The sequence below is a fragment of the Opisthocomus hoazin genome, chromosome 1 (assembly GCF_030867145.1).
Source record: "Opisthocomus hoazin isolate bOpiHoa1 chromosome 1, bOpiHoa1.hap1, whole genome shotgun sequence".
Classification (NCBI taxonomy): Eukaryota; Metazoa; Chordata; class Aves; order Opisthocomiformes; family Opisthocomidae; genus Opisthocomus; species Opisthocomus hoazin.
In genome coordinates, this window is record NC_134414.1 from 111,384,571 (window position 1) to 111,407,496 (window position 22,926).

A 22,926-nucleotide genomic window follows, 5' to 3' on the forward strand; every position below is an offset into this window, starting at 1 on the left:
TTTCGGCTGCCGCCGGCAACAAAAGTGCCACACGGCCACCCCTCCCCCTGCCGGGGTGCGGAGGAGAATGAAAAGAAACAGGCAGAAACTGGTGGGTCGGGATAAGGGCAGTTTAACAGAACTGCAAACAAAAGGGAACAGGAACAATAATGATACAGATAAGGAGAAAACACGACACGAACCGCACGACCCACAGAGCCGCTCTCCCAAACAGGACCGGCGCCCGCGCTCCCGAGCTGTGAGAGAGTTCCCGCTGCGCTGTCCCCCCCCACCGGAACCCAGCATGACGGCACATGGTATGGAATACCCTGCTCTGTTTGGCCAGGTTGGGGTTGGGTCAGCCCACCCAGCTGTGCCCCTTCCTGGATTCTGGTGAAAATTAATCCTGTCCTGGCCAAACCCAGGACAACAGAGTACACAAACTAGACAACTAGCAAAACAATTCTGAGGAGAGCAACAGGCTTGGGCTGGTTTCAACCCACGTATTCCTTCGTGGCAACTTGGGACACCCAACATTGTGAGGATGAGCATATTATATAGTAACTGGTAACCTGAATCACACTGGTATTGTGACTGAACAGTGCATTCCAATTGCTGTATTTTTCTAAGCGTAACTTACCTTTGTATTGTATTTTTAGTACCATTTCTATCACTCTGCTATATCAGAAATCCCATGTAACATCAACCATCTTCAAGTAAATTTGATACTAAACATTACACCCTCCACGCATGGAATATCTAAAATAACCTGGTCCGAGAGTACTGGACTCTGACACAAGGCCTTCTCTTTCTCACTCGGACACCCCAGCGAGTAGGCTGGGGGTGTGCAAGAAACTAGGAGGGACACAGCCAAGACTGCTGATCCCAACGAACAAAAGAGATAATCCATACTGTATGACAGCAGCAGCAGCAATAAAACCGAGGGGCAGTTTTTCCAAAGTAGCCCTTGCATGGAGAGTGGCTGGGCATGGGCCTGCTGGAAGCGAGTGATTGCTTTGGCATCACTTTTTCTTTTCTCCACCCTTTCTCTTTTTTTTTTTTCTTCTTCCCTTATTATTGTCTTTATCTTGTTTGTTTTTTTTTTTTTTTTTTTTTTCTTGCTTTGGCCCTTTTGATTCTCTCCCCCATGCCTCTGGAGGGGAAGTGAGCAAGTGACTGGGTGGATGCTCACCTGCCATCTGGGGTCAATCCACCATACGGGTGGGCTAATAAACATGCACTATATATTTATACAGATAAGAATATAAAACAGTAAGTGTAATACTCCATATCTAGAAAGACCATATTAAACCATGAAACCAAGATTTGATACAGTAAGACCCAATGCATGCCTGTTTTTGAATCAAACAAGCCACAGCATCAAGTTTCGCGACGCTTGTTTGACATTTCAGCAGAACACAAGGTGCACATCATTTAAATGCCAGTGCCAAACACGCAAAAGTACAGGCAACTCACACAGCATAGGAACATACAGATATGGTAATAAATTACCAACTCAAGATATGTGCAATACGTGATTTGTTGACTCAAGACATTTTAACACAAAAAGTCTGTTGTTTCAAGTAGTATTACTGTGAACAAGCTAGAATGAGGATGGAGAAATCTTAGCACCATCTTCAAAACTTTGTTAACACTGTATGCAATACACTGAAACCTGTTAAGGAGTAAGAACTGGAAATGGAAACTACAGCAGGGATATTTACTTTCATTGTCTCAAGGGCAAAAAACAGAAGCAGAATAATTACGTATTTTTCAATTACAATACCCCACCTTGGCAAGTTTTTATCTCCTGAATTAAAGAAAACAAAGTTTTCTAAGTCTACAAACATTACCTAGGAAACACAAATTCCATTTTGCTTAATAAAGAACAGTAACATTGCATCATTTTTCACTGATGCTACCTAAAACCATGCAATGTAATCCTTTGAGCAAAGCCACACCAAAGGGGTTTTGTTCTTCAAAATGTTATCAGCAGTGAATTTTCATCAAAAAGCTGTGAATTTGTTCTCATTGACAGAACATAATCTAAAAGGTAGCATGAATTGTTACTTCTTCTAACAGTAATAATGAACATGCAAAAGAAACTACATGCAATACAATTTTCTCACCACCCAATGACCAATTCGCAGTCAATCCCTGAGCAGCGATCACAGAAGCCAGAAATTATGAATTTGTGAATTTTGAAAAAAAAAACAAAAAAAGACTGAACTCCCCAAAAAGTTCAAACTCCCAGACAAGTGAGGATTCGAACTCACAGAAAAGGCAAAGAGAGATTCGTGCCCCGTAGCCAATCCCTGTTATAACCAGAGCATGAAGCCCATGGTATGGAATATGTCCATTGCCCAGCTTGGCTGTCTGCCTGGCTGTGCTCCCTCCCAGTTCCTGTGCACCTGCTCATCAGCTGAATACAGGGGACTGGAAAAAGTCCTTGATCATCACAGCAACTACTAAAAACATCAGTGTTATCAACATTCTTTTCGTACTAAATCCAAAGCACAGCAGCTACTAGGAAGAGAATTAACTCCATCCCAGCCTAAACCAGAACAACCTGCTAAAAGCTAATTTTCCATTTGCAGCAAAACAGAGAAACCTGCAAGGATGAAGATACTGAACCACTGCCTTTCTGGATGATTATTTACTGACTGGACTTGACTTTTAATATTAACATATCCTGTCTTTTGAAAAGATTCAAGGAATAATTTCAGATTAATAATTTCAGAGAAGTCTACAGAACTGAGCCCCACAACTCTCTGAAGAAAACTGGTCTCTATTTTTTAAGACGTATATTTATAAATGTTGAAAGAAAGAAAAAAAAAAAAGGCTTTTTTCGGGGACTACATAAGAAACTTACGAACATTCTTTTTCTCAGATACTTCCAACTGTATCACAACTCAGAACTTAATAGTGCTTTATTTCAACTCAAGTCCCTGCAACATCAACTCAGATAACATTTAAAATTTTATTCTTTCTAGGAAGAAGTTTAGCACATTTTTCTGATACCAAGAGAACGCTATTATTCCTCATACAGAGATCTCTGCCATAATGAACTAGTATGATTTTCCTGGAAAATCTTCACTCCTATGACACGAAAGACATTAAACTTTTAAAGCCACAGTTGTGAGCTATAGGGTTTTCTTAAAGCAACAACACTACTAAAGTTAATATTAACAACATTATTCAACGTAACAGCAACATGTTTTAAAGTAATTTTCCTCTTACATTAATTGGACAGCACACTGAAAAATATCAGTCTGCTCCTGATAATGTCTCACATTTTTTTCAAACATTCTGTTTCAAATCCCTGATTATCAACAGACACAGCATGATGAAAACTATTTTGGAAGTGCTTGCCAATGAGAACAACAAAAGGCATGAAAAACACATGGCTTTAGTTATCAAAAATATGTTCAAAATATTGGCAAGCTACATGTCCTGCAGAGACCTGGGACTTCACCGGAATTCTTAAACACTTCCAAATATCTCACCTCCCAGACATATTCCAGTTTTGTAGGTCTGCTCAGGTAGTACAGCTTCATGTGCTGAGTATGGCTTGACAGTATATTTCCGCAAGTCACAACAAGCAACTCAGCTGGATAATCTCCTGAATGTGATGTAGCTCTAAACCCCACAGTTTCAGAACAATCCTAAACAGGCATTCAGTGATGTTTTTTCTAAGCTAACATTAAATTAGCAGCCTGCTAAGTAACACCATTGATTCAAAAGAGATGCTCATCTACCAGAATACTTATATTCAGTTCTGAATCATCTTTTTCAAGTATGTTGAAGTCAAGTATGGCTTTCCATGCAAAATCTGATTTAACACCATACTCAGCATCCTATAACCTATGAAGAAATTTGTTTCAATATCTTTAGGGGCAACCCCACCAAGTGCTGCATCTAGTTCAAATTCAGACACACTTGAAAAAGAGCTTTATCACCAACACACACATTTTCAAGGAGGGAATTAAGAAGAAAACGGCTTTCTAAAAACTGCAATGACAAGGTTATGGAGCAAAAAGCACTATTTTAGTAAACCTGTTACAAGCATTGATTCTACTTTTCTTTAGCCTTCTCTTCTACAGAGATTTGCATTGTACTTACCCATACCATAAGCTGCCTTCTCTGAGGTATTGGAGCACTTTAATTATATAACCAAAATTAATTATCATTTATGAAAGAACACCAATCCCCAAATGAACAAAAGAACCCATCCCCTACCTGAACAGACACACGCGCACACACAGAGTCATGCGTTATTACCATAGGGTATTCCAAGGCGCTCCTGCTCCTTTCGGTAGCCTTCCAATGCTGCAGCCCATCGTGTCACTTGCTCAGAGGTTTCATCCGAAATTGTTGTAATATGTTTAGTTCCATCCAAGGTTATCACTTGAGCTTCCTCAACAAGGTGAGCTTCAGCCTCTGCATGATGAGCATCTGGATCAATCACTACCTCCACAGTCTCCACAGGCTTCACAATTTCAAGGATGTTTAACTTGGGCTCTATCCCTAGGTATAGAAAGAACAAACACAAAACCTAAATAGCCATGAAAATATGACAAAAATGTTGTTTTAAAGCTTTCAGATTAATAGTATTATCATACTTCAGAAAAAAGCATGACACAAAAGCATCCTCAAATTTCTGCAAGCGTCCTAAATTAGAATGACATATTCTATTATACAGTATATACTTGGTAAGGTGAATACAAAGCTGTCCCTCCTCCCTGCCCCAGTATTACAGCTTTCTGTTCTATTTAGGTGATTCACTTCACACGCCTTGAACACAATGTTCAGCATGTGGGCATAAAGCACAAGTATTTTGGTCTGTAAGAAACACACTGCACCAAAGGAAAAAAAGCTAACCCCAAAAAACCCAGAACAAGCACCCACCTCCTTCCCCCAACCAAGAGGCATTTCTTTCAGCTTTTATGATATTTCCCTGATATCTCTGGGGTCTACATACACAAGTTAATACTTTCTTTCAGTACACTGCAAGAGGCAGTGTGTTCAACAGCAACTTAAAAGAAAACTAGAAAATTCTTCATGTTTTAAGCTTCATCAGCTATTCATGTTTTGGTTTTATGTCTGTCATTTAAGATATTAGACCATGGAGTTGAAAGATACGTCTGTATCTATTCTGCAGCAATAAAGAACACATTCACTAATGCTATTAATGCTGTTATCACCACCCTTTCTGTTGTCTTCTGAGAAGGTGTTTTGTCCAACTGATGCCTTACCCAATTTCTGACATTGTATAGAAGATTGTTCTTGCAATTATAATATGCTAAACAGAAAAATTCTTTAAATTTTTGTGAGATATAATTTCCATTATAGTAACAACAACTAACAAGCACACCTATTCAAGAGATTTTTATGAAGTGTATTTGCACATTAAAAAAAAGTGTAAAATTCCATTTTATTATGACTTCAAAAACCTTGACTAGATTTAGGCAGTTGAAAGTGAACATCCCATGGCCAGAATAACTTCAGTATCTTGTGTCCTTCCCATCTAATCTATATTAAAGCTCAATGTGAGATGGTAGGTTCTCTAGATGATGGTCTTGTGAACTGTGAATGGATTGTGATTTTAGCTTTTAAGGGAAAACAAATGGAGTACTTGCCTATAGTACAAGTAAGAACAAACAAAATCTTTCAGACAACTATTCCTCTAGACTTTAAAAGGAATTCAGCTTGAGAAAAACATTAGAAAGGAAACACTACAAAGACCATAAGTACAACGTGCAGCAATATGAAATTAAGGAAGTGAAAATATGAAATTAACGAAATGAAAATAGATGTAGACAACCAGTAAGCAATTGATTAGATGAAGAAAAAGCAAGTACCTTACTTAGGAGAGTGTTTTATCTAGGCCATCTAAGACTAACATGCACAGCACAGGCTGGTTTTAAAGACAGATAGAAATGGGTAAGGGAAAACACTAAGGGTTAAGATTCTGCTTTTGATCTTCAAAAAAGAAAGTAAAGAAAAAAGCTTCTAGAGAGGAACAGTTCACTATTGCTCAACAAAATAATTCACTGTCTGTCAAATAACTACATGACAAAAGAACTGTGAATCTACTGCTTTATCCATAATGCAAGCACAGAGATCAAAGTGATGGGTGTCTGTAGTAAAAATGTTGTAAAGTAACAGTCTGCCACCTAATCTGACCTAATGTTAGGTCAACATTAATTCACTGGGTTTGCCTGCATCTCTTCTCATATCTCTCCCTTTACCTACTGAATAAGAAAACAGATGTCCAGTCTTCCCTGGACAGCACATAAGTTGTGGAACACAATGTGACAATGTCACATACCAGAAGTACAAACAGTATAAAAATTCCAGTACGTTAACTATCAAGACATGTCCAGATGTTGCCAGTAAAAGCCTCTTCATTGCTAATTGTCTGAAGGTAGAGAATACGTTAGGGTTAAGACTGACCTACAGGCTACCTCATTTTTTCCTTTGAAATGTCTCGTATTAACCACAGCCAGAGACAAGGCACAACTGCACCTCTAATCTAAATCAATACGTTTCATTACACTTATGAATCATTCCTTTATATACTAAAAATAATAAAAGCCTAGTTATTGAAAAAAAAAAAAAAGTTTAGAAACCACATTTAAATGAGGAGTTACACACTTAAAACAGGAAACTTCAGCTACCTAAATCCAAAGAATCTTTTGTGGTTAACCACCACTTCGTCCCAAAATCTGTGCAAGTTTCTACAGTACAGCTACACACACATGCTCACAAATTCTCAAAGCTGCTAGACACTAACTTCTTATGGCAGTCAAGCTTTTAAAACGTCGGTGGAGCAGCATCTGTTTGGGAAAACGTTTATCTTGCAGGTGTGCATAACAGACAGAACTGAGCCCAACACAAACAGCAGCTACACTCACAAATGCAGCCTTGATTCATTTAAGTTTGTGCATGTGGTACACGAACGACCTCCACGGCAGGTTAACTGGACTACCTGTTTGTATACTTTGCGAAAGAGAAGAAATAGAAAGCAAAACTACGTTGTTCACCTCCACAATACAGGTCTCTCTCCTTCTACTGCTCAAACTAACGACTGTCAGAGATCAGTGCTCTCATTCTAGCTCTTTCAATCTTGTCTCTCTGTCTCCTACAGTTCAGCTGAAAAGTGTGGCAAGTACTTCCATCCAAGCTTGCCTCTACTCCGTTGATTAAAGAAGTAGAAAAAGCAAGAAAAGATTCCTCCAGGTGACAGACTGCCAACCAGATCTTCCACCTCTGAAGTTTCCCAAAAACTATTTCAACCTATGCCATACACCCAGCACTGGAATTTACAACCTGAAACGTTTATCTTCCCTCCCCCCCTAGCCACTTCTTTTCTTTAAGGAAAGGAGTTAAGGCAAGGTGGAATGACAGAATGGTCTTTCTAGTAAAAAGAATAAACAGGACTGATATTTTATTTGCTGTAACTTATATTTAAAATACCTTAGTATGAAAGTCTATAAAAGAACTACAATGGACAATATTTCAGCTGGTGTTTATTTCTTTGAATTTACAGATGGCTAACCAAAATTTGATAGAACACTCGAACTGACATAAAAGCTTCTCTCTTAAGAAATGAGACTCCAAACTATCACAAGGATTAGCATCACTGATTCCTGCTAGCTGAATTCTACATATTCTACAAGTTGAGGAAACATAAAAACAATTAAATCAAGAATCTTCCAATACCTCATCCATACAAGAAAAACACGTGGGTGGCCTAAGAAGCTGCTTTTTCCCTCTGGCTCAAAGAGACACTGCAGTCAGAGTAACAAGTTCATTTCCCTGTTAGTTATCCAAATATCTTCCTTTTACTATTTATATCCATGCTGTTTGTTTTCTGATATTCTTTCCTGACATCTTTTACTTGCCTTCAACAGATAGATTTCTTATTTCTTATGAGTTGCCTAAGTGTCAAGTATCATGACCTGAAAAACAACACTGAGGATTGCTATACAAAAGTACTTTTAAGCAGAGAGAGAGAAGGAGGGAAAAAAAAAGAAGCTCCTTGTGCTATATCATCATGCACCTCAGTTTTACACTGAAGGAGAGAAAAAAAAACCCACAGGAAGAAAATGAAAGATAACAGTGAAGATATTTATCACCTGCATCCCTTTGAAAATGGAAGTCTAAGCACTGCATACTACAAGCTACTGGGCATGAATTACGAGCAGTAATCTGGTTCCCTGCAGGATATTTCTACTCTGTTTTTAAAATCAGAAAGGTAGTTCAATCTCCATTACATAGGGGGACCCAGGATTCAACCCAGCACTAGTCACCTGACACTCCACATTAAATGCAAATCATCAGTCTTAGTTAATACTGTTAACACAAAACAGAAAGTCTTTCTTCTGTCTAACCTACGCTGAAGCCACAACAAAACAAAACATGCTCCCCAAATTTTGCTAATCTGCTTTGCAGACATAACTCAAAATAGATCATCAAAGATACACTACTCCAGTAGGAACCTGTTGTCACTGTTTGAAAATACGGCCACAAACATCTGCAGCTGTTTCCAGAGTCCAGCGCGAATGCTGTCTTCAGTGAGTGGTGACAGCCCTTCCACTCAAGACACACAGAGGGAGCAAAGGAGAAGGAAATGACAAAAAGCAAAACAATGAAGCTACTAATTCCTGGAGATTCAACAAGCGGAAATCCTGTCATACCTGAAAATACAAATAAAAGCTATGCATCAAGAAATCCCTGCCCACCTGGTTAACACTCTTCCATCACAACGGTTTACTCCGACTTCTCATCCAAAGAAAACACACAGTAGATAGTGATCCCAGCCTTTCATACCAATTTTCAGTTAGCTACATATACTCTCATGATCTAATCATTCACGAAGCACATAAGCTCACTCATCTGACAAAGATGAAATTGTCACCTACCTAGACAAAAACACTTTGCCTGCTTAGATACTTGGTCTGGTATGAGTAACTACGCATCCTTAATGAAAGCCTCATACTGTAACTGTCACTATTTCACCCAGGTTTGTTTGGGGCTTTGTAGTTTGGTTTTTTTTTTTTTTTTTAACTTAGAAATGGATATGAATTTTCTACAAAAAAAACATTTCAAGTAGTATCAGTCCATGACATTTATTTTAATTACCACTACTTACAACCACAGACAATGAAAGGGACATCTGAAGCCATGTGACCATTTAGCGATTTTCTCAATTTTACAGCTACAAATAGCAGGGGATTAGGTTTGCTCACCAGCACTCCTACAATATTAATTTGTGTGTACAACAGACAAACATAACTGCTTACCTTGCCTAGATATTACTTGCACACTGAGTTGTACTGTTCCATCTGTTTTTACTCCTTGATCAAACAGGCTTCGATCTGGGTCCAGCTTGATAAAAGCAAAAGAAAATTAAAAATATGTATTAGTCTCACAGTTACAAGAAACTTACTCTCCTTTAACCTTCAGAAACATTTAGTGTCTGTCACAAATTTTCTGAAGCAGCGTGCAAATAATTTTAGTACTATGTAGACACAGCACATGACGGAAAGAATTTGACTGAAATTTGAAACTCACCACTCTTCTGTTTCAGGTAGCTTCACTTACAGGACATTTTTTCACCTAACAAAGCAATAGCTGGAAGTACCTTCATTTTGTGAAAAGTATCTACAGTTCCTTTTCTCAGTTTTTAACACCTTCATAAAAATTCTTGTCTTTAAAACAGTATGCTCCCTGTTGTTTCTGGAGAAGCCACAGATGTCTGATTATAACTACAAATAAAACATGCAGCTAAAGACAGTGTGAAACAGCTATACTGTCCAACATGTGACGACACCTGTAAAAACAGGGGGGAGGGGTGTAATTTCTTGAGTAACGTTTTGCTATCTATGCGCTTGAGTAGTCTAAAAACCTTCTTGCTTTATTCAGATTCAAACCAAGATTAGACTCAAGGAAGTTCAGGCAGCAACAACTGACTGGGCTACCCCAAGAGGAGACAGTATTGTCCTTGCCCTTGTTCTTCTTCTTCTTTCACTGACAAGGTAGTAATTTTTTCCTTTCTTACCCTCACTGCAGGAACCCCAAAAGTGATTTGATTTTATTCGCTCAGAATTAGTGTGTACACTTTAATTGGTCTGATAATGAATCTGACATAAAATGAAACTCTTAATTGTAATTAATATATGAAATGAAGCATGAATTTCACAAACAATGGAAGAAATGGAAAAGGTATGTAAACTGCTTCTCCATTAAGAGGTTAAATCTTTCATAGCCTTTTAATTTACCTGGATATCTTGCAGACAAATTTCATGTGCATCCAAGGAACACTGCAGTCTGGGTTCCAGCAGCTTCTTAAGATTTCCTACCGGTTCATTGATGTCAATAGCTTGACTCACAAATTCTGCTGTGGTGTAGGTTTGCTCAACGATGCTTAAATACCAGATTAATACAACAAATCATTACCTACATGTTAATACAGTAGGTATAGGAAAGCTTAAAAACAGAAGTAAACTACATAAAAGGTAATACTGACTCTGAAATCTTAGTATCATGCTGAACAACTCTTAGCTTGAGTAGAGAGTGAATTACTAAATTTGGTCCCATTGGTTTTACAGTTGTGTAACTCTTCTTTTACTCTGTTGCCATGAACAAGCTAGGTTATACCAAGATTATTTTCAGATCAAGTCTGAAATACTTAGTCTATTACACATTATTAAATTGCATGTAGAGTAAACTATTTGCCTTGCCTAGACTGTATTTAAAAGATATTCAAATTAAAGACAAACACAGAAACTTAACAGATAGGGAAAAAAGAAGGAAAAAACGTCCACCCTTCATGCAGAGTAATCGTCCATGTCTTTTCACCAGTCAGCACAAGCATAAGCGTAATGCATAGAAGGGACAACCAGAAGGAACTGCAGCAACGTGGAGCCTTGAAGGAAACATTAGTCACATGTTCGGGTTGTCCTGCACTAAAACGATGACAGTATTGGCATAGGCATTCAGACACATCAATGTTATGGGACTCGTGTCTTAACAACGACCTTAGACAGCTGATCTCTCCACATTTACACAGAAGGAAATCAGAAACTATACGGACATACTCGGTTTGTAAGTAGTTAAAAAAAAATACAAGGAGCTCAGAATAAGAAGAAACTAGTAAGTGGCTTTGAATCAGTTCTCCAAAACAGGTTCTTCAAGAGCAGGTCACCTACCAGCCTTAGCTATTCCTATCCAACACATTAACTGCCTCTCTGTGCTTTCAAAAACAGTTGTAAAGATTAGGAGGGAAGCATTAGGAAGAAAAAAAACAGGTTGAGGTAATTAAGTCAAAGGATATCATACCTCAGTATCTGTGGTTCAAGTAGCCCTAACAACAATAAATACAGAACATCATTTCTGCTCTGTTAAAAACAAATGACCCTGTGTAACAGTAAAGCTATGGGCTGGAGAAACTGTGAGGTTCACCTCAGTTACAGAAGGATACACTGAAGCTGAAAGGTTTGCAGCATGTACATGTAGACAAATTCCTACAGACATGAAAGTAGGAGAAGAGAGCTACTAAGAACGCAGCAAGATGGTCTGGGATTTAAGCAATTAAGATTGAAGAATATGATAGCACTATACTGGTTTCCTACAGTGGCTACAGTTCCATTTCAAGACAATCACCATTTAGTTAGATAAGAAACAGAAAAACTGAAGAGAGCACAAGCAATATTAAGAACTTCGTATCCAGCAAGAAAGTTTAAAAAATGTAGAAACAATCAACCACAGGATTATGGAGCTCATACTGAGCCAGTTACTACTGCCAGTTTAAAGTTATGTCTTTCACCTAGCTAGAAAACATTTCTGCTTATTTCATAACCATGGCCCTCTCTGAAACATAACACAACATCCAATAATAAATCTGAATAATCAAACCTAGTGTGTGTAGCCATGAATCTGAAACCAATTACAGAAAACAAATAAATAAATGAATTGCAGGTAAGGGACCCCAAAAAGCAAAGACAGTACATACCTTTCTTCAGTGCACTCTTGTTTCTCAGTTCCATCAATTTCTATTTCTATCAGCTCCTCTGCCTCTCTCTTAGTCATGGTTAAAATGCCTTAAGAACAGAGCTATGAACAGAAAATAATTTTTTTTTGTAAGTCACAGACGAGCAAAACTAGATGATGGGTTATATCCTATCAAACATTTTTTCAACCAAATACCAGGATAGCTTTTTAAAGACAAGAATTCACCTTAAAAAATAAAGCCAAAAGCTAATTCAGCTTTCACAAAACAGATGAAAACACCTGTTCTTCAAGCAAATGTTCTAGGGGCAAATCCAGGACTATAAATGGACATGAGCACAGAGCTCAAAGCCTGATTTTCTTGGAGGCATCCAAATTTATGGAACTTTTTTGTTATGGGCCAGCTACAGCTTTTCGTGGCTGGTTGCGAAGAACTTCTGAAAATTCTTTGAAAGATTTTGCCATCTAGATTCAGCTACATATTACCTTTCTAGCAAGGCTGAAAGAGGCTGCTTATAAATTTAAGCAGTGTTTTACACAAAATGCTGCAACTACAAGCTAGACAAAAGATCCATGATTTCCTCATAGGTAAATAAACTCAACAATAAAGTGTTTCTTGACTGTCCCATCTTCCCACCCATCCCTCTCACAGGTGATTACTTGATGGATGATACGTGCATAATGAACGCATCTTGTTAAGTCCCAAACTCATGCAGTACGTTAGCAATTAAAAGCAAAGCTATTCTGTGACAACATTCTCATTGATACTGCAGATTTTCATGCCCTGTAGAATACTGGAGTCTGTTGGAATGTAAGGGGGAAAGAAAGAATTGCAGCATTTGGTCTGTAAAGATACAGTCTGTATAGCATCACCACGTTTCACTAACCATCCCACACATCTTAAGTATGAAATACATACAATAAATAAGGGGGTCGAATTATATTAACAGTTTACAATAAATAACATCACCAATTCATAGGAAAAGGAGTAGGAAGTAGGAGCACAGAGGAAAAAAACACAGCAGAAAAAGCAAAACACACTACTATTTAAACATCAACAACAGAAGAGATTAGCAAAATTTCCATCCTGGAAATCATTCTTTCCCAGCGACTATCCCAAAACCAACTGTTAGTAAAAGAATTTATTAAAGGCAAGTTAGTAACGGAACTTATTAAACTTTAAAACCTCCCGAAATGAACAGTAACCAACTAAATTGTACAGCTGTTACAGAAAAGGTTTAAAGAAACTCAAACTACTCATTATCTCCTTCAAAAACTGTTATGTAAAACCAGTTTTGAATAAATCCAGTGCCGCTGCATGTGGTATCCACCTGTAAGAAGCTACCAGGGCTAGACAGCAAGTAAACAGCACCTCACGAACATCTCTCCACTAGAAGCAAAACCAGAACCTGTTCTGCTCACAGACCTGGCTCTGTGCAAATCCCCTAACTGCCAGACTAGGGTCCACTGAACAGGGCCCTGGGAGTCCAATTCCTGTATCACTTCACCTTCTATATCATCTTCATGATAAATGGAGAAGAATGAAACATCATTTCTGAAGAATGCAGACAAGCTTAATTAAAATCTGAAAGAACAGACACCCGCATGGCTACTGGTGATCTGGTTGAACATTAAAAGATTCTTCAAAAACAAGGTTTGATCAAAGTCCCTTCCTTACTGAAAACTCCCAAAGCAGTTAACTGGTACCACAAAAAAAGGGGGAAATTCTTTCCTGAATTAGGTATCATATTAAAACCCCAAAACAACACAAGGAAGTTATCATTTTATTTGTCAGCAAGGGAGTTTACCAGCAAGGTCATAGAAGGGGTTACGCTAGGATTTCTTTTCCTTGATGTATTCGTAAGTTTTTAATTGAAAAAACTGTGCAGACCTGCAAAAAGAACTCGCCATCTTGAACGATTTCTGTCAGAAAATATTCAGTACCAGTAAATCCAAAGTGATGCGTGAGTAAATATTTTAATAGCATAGTAACTGTATAGAATTAGGTAAGGCATTTTGAAGTCCCTATGGATTGTACTCCAAATTGGCAGCTGGACTAGTAACCGTTCATTCACTCTTCAAAGGTGGTTTGCGGACCACCAATGTAGCGGACCCCTTGTAGGGTCTACTACATTTCTGGTTACCCTGGGGAGGTAGGAGAGGGGAGCACAGGCACAGACAGCAGGTACAGAAAGAGGAAGAAAGACGGTTCCATTGAGCAGAGATGCAAGCAAGGGACATGACGGGTGGAAACAGGAAGAATAATACTATGAAAACATGTAAAGTTATTAACAATTCAGAGAAACTTCATGGGGAAAATTATTCACTCTTTCCTATGCTAGAATAGAGAGGCTCTCGATGATACAAACTTTTCACATGAAGTCTAGAGCAATTTGTTGCTACAAACTGATGCAGAGATCGAATGCGTACATAGGTTCAGACAGGACTAAACTCCCTGAGCCTTCCCTGAAGGCTGCTGAGAAACAAGAGAACTCAAACAGCCTGGTTTTCTAAGAGGGTCAGCGTGGTGGGAATAGCACAACAGCAGCATTTGTTTGGAGGAACATGTAAAACTGAGCTTAATTAGTGAAAGTTACAGTCTACTGATTCCCATCTGTTTTTATTTTTCCTTTAACCTAAAAAGCCCTAAGACTCACCTGTTATCCAAGAAGGAATCTGACCGTAACACCCAACACAGACCTCCTTTAACATAAGAGCAGACACCTGTCAAGAGAGCCTTTTTATCCCTGCACAACAGTCAGTGCTACACCAGTATCTTTTACGGTTTGGCATTTGCAGTCGGGGAGAAACCCCGCTGTTGTGTTAAGATCTATCTTTTATTTTCCCTGGAAAATGAGGAATTCAGCAAGTAACAAGCGCATCATGACAGTGGCACAAACTCTACTACTAGAATTGGCATTTGTTATCCATCCAGGCAACCGCGAAGTGGGGGCAGCTACTGGAGCCCGGGTGCATTATAAAGTGACACTGAAGCCCGGTCACTGGAGGTGCCTGTGCTCCCGGGAAGCCCCAGCGTTCACGGAGCGTTTACTATCCATCCCTATTATTGTTCGAATCGGTAAGTACCGACAAAAACCAGTAACAAAGCAAACAGCCCGTCTTTTACAGATGAGCTTTTGCGCGCTATCGGCCCGCTGGCGTTTCAGACAAAGACGGAGGACCACTAAACCGGGTGGAGCCGCGCCAGACCTCAAACTCTTCTTCCTCCCTCCCAACAGCCAGAAAACAAGCCCGAAGAGGGAGCGGCGGCTGCGCAGCACGCACCTGGCCGAGCACCAGGAAGCCGACGAAGCGAGGAGCCCAGCACCCCTCACGTTTCCACCCAACATCAGTTTTCGCGAGCGGAGAGAAGTTTTGACACCCCGGGGAGGACCCACGGCCGCCGGCCCGGGCTGCCCGCCGCGCCCCCAGCCGCCCCCACGGGCCCCAAGGCGGGAAGGCTTCGCCCTCCTCCCGGCCCGGGCCCCGGCCCCGCCGCCGCCCCCATTTCCCGCTCCCGGGGTGCCCGGCGGGCGGCCACCCGACCAGGAGGCGCCGCGGCCCCTGGGGACGGCGCGCCCCAACCCGCTCCCCCGGCGGCGGGGCCGCCGCCGCCACGGGCCCTCCCGGCGCCGCGGCCGGGCGAGGCCGCTCCTCCCCGCAGGCCCCGGTTCTCCCCGCGCCACCCCGCCCGCTCCCCCCCTCCTCCTCCCCGCGGCGCCTCGTCGTTGTTTGAACCCGAAACGGAAATGAGACTGGCGGCGCCGGCGAGAAACGGAAACAAAACACGGGCCGGGCCGCCGGGCCGCGCCGCGCTCCCCCCCCCCGCTCACCCGCCGTCCGCCGCCGGGGCCCCGGGCGGAGCGCCCGCGCGACGCCTCCCGCCGGCCGCGGCCCTCGCGGCTCCACCGGGTCCCGCCGCCGCCGCCCTGAGAGGGCCGTCGCGCGCTCGGAATTGGGCAGCGCGGGCCCGGGCGGGGAGGGCGCGCGCCGACACTGCCACCCTCCGCGCGGGGGCGGGAACTACAGCTCCCGGCGGCCCCCGCGCGCCGCCAATCCGCGGGCGGGGGCGGGGCCAATGCCTGTCACTCCGAACCGTTTCCCCCTCACCCGGAAGCGTATCGGCTGCTTCCGGCGGTGACGGTTGGTGGTGGGCTTTTTCCGCGCTCCCTCTGCCCCCTCTCCCCCCGTGCCGGCGGGCAGCGGAGCGGGGCCGTGCGGTGGGGCGGGCCTCGCCCCTCCCCCCGGGGGACTCGTGTGCAGGGCACCGGGCCGGCGGGCGGGGCGGCTTCCCGGCGTGCATTGCGCGGGGAGGCGGGGCGGGCCCGGGGCGGCGGCGGCGGCCCTGACCCTGCCAAGGTGACTGGAGCCGGCCGGCAGCGGCCCGGGGTGCCCGGGGCGGGGGTCCCTCTCTGTCGGCTTGCGTTCGGAGCGCCGGCGCTGACGGCGCCTGCGGGGGGTTCCCGGCTGGGGGGATCGGCGGGGCCGGCGGGCGGTGCTGCGGCTGGCTCCGGCGGGGCTGGAGGTGTTCCTTTTGCTTTAAAAAAGCGGAACAAAGCCTGGCGTTGCCGGTTCGTGCGGGCGCGGCCGCAACGCGGGGGGAGGGGGGCGGGCGGCGGCTCGAGCGCTCACCGCCGGTCGCGTGCCGGGTTCGGTGTTACGGCTGGCTTACAGCTCCCCGCCAAACCGGACTTTTTGCTTGTTCACGCGTTTGCTTTGCGGAAAGAGCCGACTGACTCTGTGTTTCTGTGTTGCTCTGTGGGTTTTCTCAGCTAAGGCGTCAGCATCGCCATGATTCTGCGTCGGGTTCTGCGCCTTTCCTCCCTCCTTCGGTCTGCTGTTTCCATCCACTTGCGCAGGAACATCGGGCTTTCTGCTGTGGCCTTCAATAAGGCAAAAGAGCTCGATCCAGTTCAAAAGCTCTTCGTGGACAAGATCAGGGAATACAACACAAAGAGCAAGTAAGTAAAGGAAATTATTTTAAAGCCGGTGGCAAAAGGGGGAAAAAAATGTTGATTTTTGACAAATGCTGAAATATGCTGGCTTTGCAGGTTGGTCTCTAAATACTGAAGGTATGCTTTCCTGCAACGCTTGTTTATAGTGCCACAAGTGAGAAAGCTTGTTCTTGGCGTACCTGACAGAAAATGTTGGGGTTTTTTCCCTTAAAAAAAAAAAAAAGTAAAGCTGATGTCATTCTTCTTGGGGAGTTAAGGCACTCAGTTAAGTTTTTTTTGCACACTATGTGAACATGCCAGTGTGTTAATTGTTACCCATCTATGTGCTCTGTAAATAGGGAAAAATAAAAAGCCACTTTTATTTTTTTCATTTGGGGAAAAAGGCTATTCTTCAGTCTTGTTTCCAGAAGCTGAATGGAAATAACCTCCAAAAGCAACTGAGAATTATGGAACTGTGAGGCTGATGCATTAAACATCTTAATAAGGAATTAAGCTACTTCTTAGTTCTACTGGAGGAAGATGTGTGTTTCCACACCTACAAACTCACCTGTATAGGGAGGCATGTTTTTAGTGGCTTTACCAGTCATAAGTGACAGCTGTGTTGGTACAACTGACCACTGGTAATCTAAAGAGTTACTATTTTAATTATTTTATATTTGTATTCGAAGAAATTCCTGTCTGAATCTGTGTGAATGCATGGTGCCCTGTCTCTTGGATTTTCTTGCTTGTTTAGTGTTCCAACATGTTCTCTTTGCAAGGACAGTTAAGTTTTATTAACCAAGATCACTAATTCAGAAATAGCAGAGGTACAAATTGCAATTTTATCAGGAAATCACACCTGGAATAAGAAACTGAGAGTCACAGAACCACAGTGTGTTCAGGGCTGGAAGGGACCTCTGTGGGTCATCTAGTCCAACCCCCCTGCTGAAGCAGGGTCACCTACAGCAGGCTGCAGAGGACCTTGTCCAGGCGGGTCTTGAATATCTCCAGAGAAGGAGACTCCAAAACCTCCCTGGGCAACGTGTTCCAGGGCTCCATCACCCTCAGAGTAAAGAAGTTCTTCCTCATGGATACTCTGTAGTTTTACATCTCAAAAGGCTACCTCTGTAGCTTGGATTTTCATCACTGATAGTAGAAAGCCTGTACTTTCATCCTGACAACCTTGTTTATGTGTAAGGTAAGTAGGCCCTAAGGTGTGTTGTGTCTCGACTTTTGGAAATGTTTTAAATGGTTTGCTTTAGTTGATTGTCAAAAAGGTCTTTAATTCATAAATGGCCAGGAAAAGGTAGAACTTCCACATGGAGTTTCGGAACTGAACTGTTAATCAAAAATTCTAATGTTTTTTAGGCAAACCGGAGGGCCTGTTGACGCAGGCCCTGACTTTCAGAAAGACATGAGTGAATCCCTTGCTAGACTTCAACGGGCGTATGGTGAGGGAGATCTAACCAAGTTTCCAGAATTTAAATTTGAGGGTGAGTTAACAGTCTTACTGAATTTCTAATTATGAGCAAGGACATGTTCACTGACTGGTTTTCTTAATAAAAACTAAATGGGAATTATTTCATTAATTTCATGTAAGATGCCCTCAGTGAATCTCCTTACTTTTGCACAGTTCACATCTGATTCTGACTCATTTCTTAAAATTATTTGCCTTTTTCAGTAAAGATGTGGACTTAATTATACTGATGCTTAACCAAACTTGCAGTCAGATCAGGCTATATTAATTACCCTTCACATACCATAAAAAAAAGTCTCAAATAGAAATATAAATAGCCCAGGGCCTCTTGTTATATTTTTTCCTTATCCTCCCAAAAAGGTCAGCAGACTATAATTTGAAAACCAGTTGTCTGTGTCATCCAGACTGCAATTTGTAAATTTTGTAAGCTCATCTGGAAAGTTGTCGATTTCAGAAAACTAACATAGAACTTAACTTTGTTACTTATGATTACTTCATGACTAAATTGTCTTAAACCTTTTTCTTCAGTTCTTTGGCTGTGACTTCTGTTTAACTGCTCTAAGTTTGTGTTAGCCTGTTTTTGTATTACCCACATTGATTATGATGAGAAGAATGCCTGTGGCAGTTGTTTTATCAAGAATGCAGAGGAACTGCACAGGCACATGTCTGCCTTAGGACATAAAGGCAACAATTTTTTTTACAGATGCGCTCATTTCTGTAGTTCTTTGTTTCTTTTGCTTGCTTATGTAAGTACAGCTCAAAGTCTTCATTGCTCACAAGCAGTTTTAGATGAAGTCAGGTTTTGCGGAGGGTGAGCTGTCTTTCTCGTAAGCTGTAAGCAGCTGCTATCTGGGATTCAGTGATCTTTTGAATGTGCCAGTGTATTTGGTTTACGTGGCAAGGTTTTGGTAGCATGGGGCTGCAGGGGTGGCCTCTATCAGGGGAGGCCAGGGGCTGTCCGCACATCAGACAGACCCAGTTCCATCCATTTCCAAAATGGCCCCACTGCAGGAGACAGCTGAGCTGTCAGCAATGCTGGTGGCGCCCCTGTGAGACCTTATTTTAAAGAGGGTGAAAAAGGCTGTCTCTATTCTCAGCCCTTCTTGGGAGGGAGGGAGGGAAAGAGCGAGGGAGTGCGAGGCTTGGTGGGCATGTAGCAGTTGCCCAAGGTTGAACCACCATAGTTGGCAACTTGTAATTCTGATCAGACTAACTGGAAATTCTAATTTAGGCTAGGAACACCCTGAAGAACGTTTTGGGTTTTGGTAGTATTTCTGTTGGATTAAGGAAGAATTTGGTGTCAGATTGTTACTGGTGCAGCTAAAACAGAGCATCTGTAAAGTAGGATCTATGGTGGTGTGGGTTTTTTTCCTCCCAGTTTTAGGGATGTAGTTTCTTCATATTCAGTTTTATTTCTATGTAATATGTGAAACAGTACATGTTAAAATTTAGGGCTTTTTCATAATGGAACAAAATTTGTGCGAGCATAGGAACAAAGTGGCGGGAAGACTGTGTTCTTTTACCACTGTTGCCCGTCCTTAATCTAGTTTCAACAAGTTCTCAAAACTAAGTGGCTAGATGGGTAGAAACTTATTTTGTCTTAGTGAAGATTCCTATAAGGTGAGCCTTACCTCTCAGACTCCTTTGTAGCAAGGAGAATGGGCATTAATAGCCCACCAGTCAAAAGCCCTAACTCTTCTGAGTTTGTACCTTTGACATCAAGAGCTCCTTCCTCGGTGTTTGTACATGGAGAATGTCTTCTGCTGAGTGGAGTTGAAGTTGTGTCCTCCCTTCTGTTAATCAGCTGTAAGATACTGACCAAGAGGAAAGAAGAGCTTAGTTACTTGTATCAGAGCTATGTTGGAAATACTAGTGTCATGGCCAGTGATGTTCTGGTTGACTTCTACAGTTTCTCTGCTGCCTTCTCCCCTATCCCAGGTGTTGCTAACAGCTGTGCATGCCTGTCTTAAACCTTGTGCATAACTCCTCCAAGGTGGAAAAGAGTGCTGTCAAGCCTAGGTTATTCTTTAGTGCTGCCCACAGCTAGTCCTACCCTGATACAAAGTAAGTGGTGATGCAGACTGCAACAAACAAGAACTTGCTTTAGCTTGCCAAAGTAGTGTTTTAATTTTCATTGAATAACAGGTAAATTGTGGTGTTTGAGAGTGGAGTAAAAGGAGACTAATATGACTTTTCTCTCTCTCTCCCCTTTTTCCTTTAGAGCCCAACTTTGAGGAGACTCCAAAGTGATCTCTGGAGGTTGTACACCAAACAGCAGTGTACATCAGTGGAGTTGCTGAACATGGCACCAGTTTAACTTAATAAATGCAGTGTTTCAGTTTGATTTCAGAAGTGTGAATAATTTCTTAACTGTATGGTGATTCTAGTTAGCTATGATTGTCAACTCTTTAAGTGACTGAGGCATCTGAGTAGTGTTTCTCACTGTTAAAATGGAGCTTGGCAAGGGAGTTTTGCAGTTAACACTGGAGTTACAACACCAATAATGGCAGACCAAGAAGGAACTACTTGTTTTCCCAAGTTTGTCACATCAAAAAGCTTCTGCAGGAAAAAAAAACTGTGAACTCTAAATATGTAGCAAAGTCCTGTGGTAGTGATGGACCTGCAAAACCAAAAGCTTAGGCACAAATATACTGATTTTACACTGCATCAAAGAACACACAAGTGATGAAGTGTTATGTTTATAAAAGCAACTGAAACCTTTTAATGAAGCTGTGAGATTTAAACTTCAGTAATTGAACAACTGACATGAACACTTCAAGTTCCAAGGAACAATTTATTTGTGACACTTCAAGAGTTAGGGTCCAGATACTACAGCCAAGTTGTACTGACAATATTTTTCTTCAGAATGAAATGACATATGTTGTCTACAGAGAGAGAGATACTTCCTTGGGGAAGAGAAGCTGTAGGCATTTTATATTAGACAATAAAACACTGCTTGAGCTTCAATTACAGGAAGCTTTATGCTGTCAGGATAGTGAGTTTAAGTCTGCATGACTACTTATGCATTTATAGACCGCTTTGGTAAATCTAATACAATGTCAAGAATCTAATACAAGTCAGAACTGCAGGAGAGTTTGAGCCTTTGACAATGGTAGAGGCATAAGTAGTAGAAGTAGTGGTAGCAAGGTCATCTGTGAAAGTTCTGTGAATGGATTGTTCCAGGCTGTAAGAGGGAATCTTGTATTGCTGCATGTACACATCAACAAAATGAGAAATCTTGACACAAATGGACTTGTATATTCAATGTAGTTCTATCTTTAACTCTTTTTGGGTTTTGCTTTTTTTTTTTAAAAAGCAACTGCTGACAATTAGGTTGACTGGATCTAAACATGGGGAGTTTGTTTGCAGTGTATAGAATGTGGAAACTATTTACAGAGTAGAGGTCAAAAGATCCCTTTGATACTTTTGTATAACAAGTAGTCATTTGATGTCCCTCACAGAGGCTGAAGTCTTCTAAATAACAAAGGACTTGGTATGCTTGAAATCCTAAATGAAGCAAACAAGGTTATGTAAGTAATAGTTCAAAGATTTAACCAGATTAACATTTAGTGTACATTTCAGAAGAAACTAAGGCATCAAGATTGGAAAAAAAAGCATGTCTGAAGCACTGTTAGTTAACATTTACTCTTTTCTGGAAAGGGAAGTCTACGGAACACACTGTTACACCGAACACAAGTAATAACCTATTAAAAAATAAAAGTATCAAACAGGTCTGTTTAAGATCTGATTTGTAAGTGCATTAATATTGATAAACAGATACCACAACTCTTCAAAGTTTGTTCCTTCCCACTCAGAGCAACCAGGCAGCTGACCTCACTAAGTTTCTTGCATACATACTAGGTGAAGGAATAACCTTATACTGTTTGGTACGCTCTGTTTTGATTAAAGAAATGGGTTGTGTTCAGCAAACTTAAGGCTACTAATACAGCCTTAAACTTCAGATAGTGAAATTAGGTTGCTCATGGCTGAAGCTTCAGTTGGAGCTCTGTTCTTTTTGCACCAGTCTGAAAAGCTGGAGCAGTGTACGAGCAGTTAAAGACCTTGAGCCTTCCCAGTGAGGAAGGGGAAGTAGCGAGGTTAGCTTCCATATTTAGTCAAGCATTTTGACCACATTAATCTTAGAGGAATTAAGGCTCAATCTTTCTCTCATTGCTGTCTTGAACTGTGCCTGAGTTAGTTCCCTTGGTTAACAGATATGCACAAGCAAGACTTCACAAACAAGAAATGGCATCGTTAAGTGGACAGTATAGAGAAGAAATTGCCAAATAGCGTAAGGGTGTTACCTTTTTAGTTTATCTGATGGAGGGAAAGTACTCATGAAAGGGGGGAAGAAAAAGAATTAAGGAAGCTAACAGAACAGGGCGATGTTGGAAGAAAGAAGTAAAAGACAACCAGACAAGAGTCTGGTTAATGTGGTGAAGAAAGAGATGGCAAAGTATGGAGCAAGGTGCTGTAGTTGCTGCTAGGTAGTAGAAAACTATAAATGCAAACAGAGATAAG

The 22,926-nt window shown here is 41.6% G+C and overlaps 3 protein-coding genes across 12 annotated transcripts in view; 1 reads left to right on the plus strand and 2 right to left on the minus strand.

Annotated features, from left to right (window-relative positions):
* Positions 1-15,930, minus strand: part of GABPA (GA binding protein transcription factor subunit alpha) — a 33,740-nt gene extending 17,810 nt beyond the window's left edge. The window contains exons 1-6 of one of the 5 annotated variants that reach the window (XM_075433390.1): positions 15,280-15,457; positions 14,652-14,697; positions 11,999-12,099; positions 10,266-10,410; positions 9,288-9,372; positions 4,261-4,506 (exon numbers count right to left, since the gene is read on the minus strand). In XM_075433390.1, the coding sequence (XP_075289505.1) occupies positions 4,261-4,506; positions 9,288-9,372; positions 10,266-10,410; positions 11,999-12,075 (553 nt within the window). In that variant the 5' untranslated portion in view covers positions 12,076-12,099; positions 14,652-14,697; positions 15,280-15,457. Of the gene's footprint in view, positions 1-4,260; positions 4,535-4,601; positions 4,640-9,287; positions 9,373-10,265; positions 10,411-11,998; positions 12,100-14,651; positions 14,719-15,279; positions 15,458-15,827 lie in introns of those variants that run through there. The other 4 variants (XM_075433381.1, XM_075433398.1, XM_075433407.1 and 1 more) reach the window with 4 other exon arrangements.
* A 158-nt stretch (positions 15,931-16,088) lies between these two features.
* ATP5PF (ATP synthase peripheral stalk subunit F6) lies at positions 16,089-20,749 on the plus strand. Of its 3 annotated transcripts, none has more exons than XM_075433464.1 (4): positions 16,089-16,137; positions 16,767-16,955; positions 18,297-18,421; positions 20,627-20,749. In XM_075433464.1, exons 2-4 carry the CDS (start codon positions 16,786-16,788, stop codon positions 20,653-20,655), a joined length of 324 nt encoding a protein of 107 aa, XP_075289579.1. In that variant the 5' UTR covers positions 16,089-16,137; positions 16,767-16,785; the 3' UTR covers positions 20,656-20,749. The 3 variants fall into 3 exon arrangements, with proteins under 3 accessions (XP_075289579.1, XP_075289567.1, XP_075289571.1); XM_075433452.1 differs by lacking the exon at positions 16,089-16,137 and adding an exon at positions 16,246-16,353; XM_075433456.1 differs by lacking the exon at positions 16,089-16,137 and adding an exon at positions 16,460-16,565.
* A 436-nt stretch (positions 20,750-21,185) lies between these two features.
* JAM2 (junctional adhesion molecule 2) overlaps positions 21,186-22,926 on the minus strand; it is a 37,759-nt gene continuing 36,018 nt past the window's right edge. For all 4 annotated transcript variants that reach the window (XM_075433436.1, XM_075433443.1, XM_075433424.1 and 1 more), the window contains one exon: positions 21,186-21,912. In XM_075433436.1, coding sequence (XP_075289551.1) covers positions 21,880-21,912 — 33 coding nt within the window. In that variant the 3' untranslated portion in view covers positions 21,186-21,879. The remainder of the gene's footprint in view (positions 21,913-22,926) is intronic.

Bases quoted from the DNA above. Each gene is read 5' to 3' on its own strand.
- ATP5PF (XM_075433464.1), top strand. From the start codon at position 16,786: ATGATTCTGCGTCGGGTTCTGCGCCTTTCCTCCCTCCTTCGGTCTGCT. The intron at 16,956-18,296 runs GTAAGTAAAGGA...AATGTTTTTTAG, and splicing joins GAATACAACACAAAGAGCAA to GCAAACCGGAGGGCCTGTTG. The intron at 18,422-20,626 runs GTGAGTTAACAG...TTTTTCCTTTAG, and splicing joins TCCAGAATTTAAATTTGAGG to AGCCCAACTTTGAGGAGACT.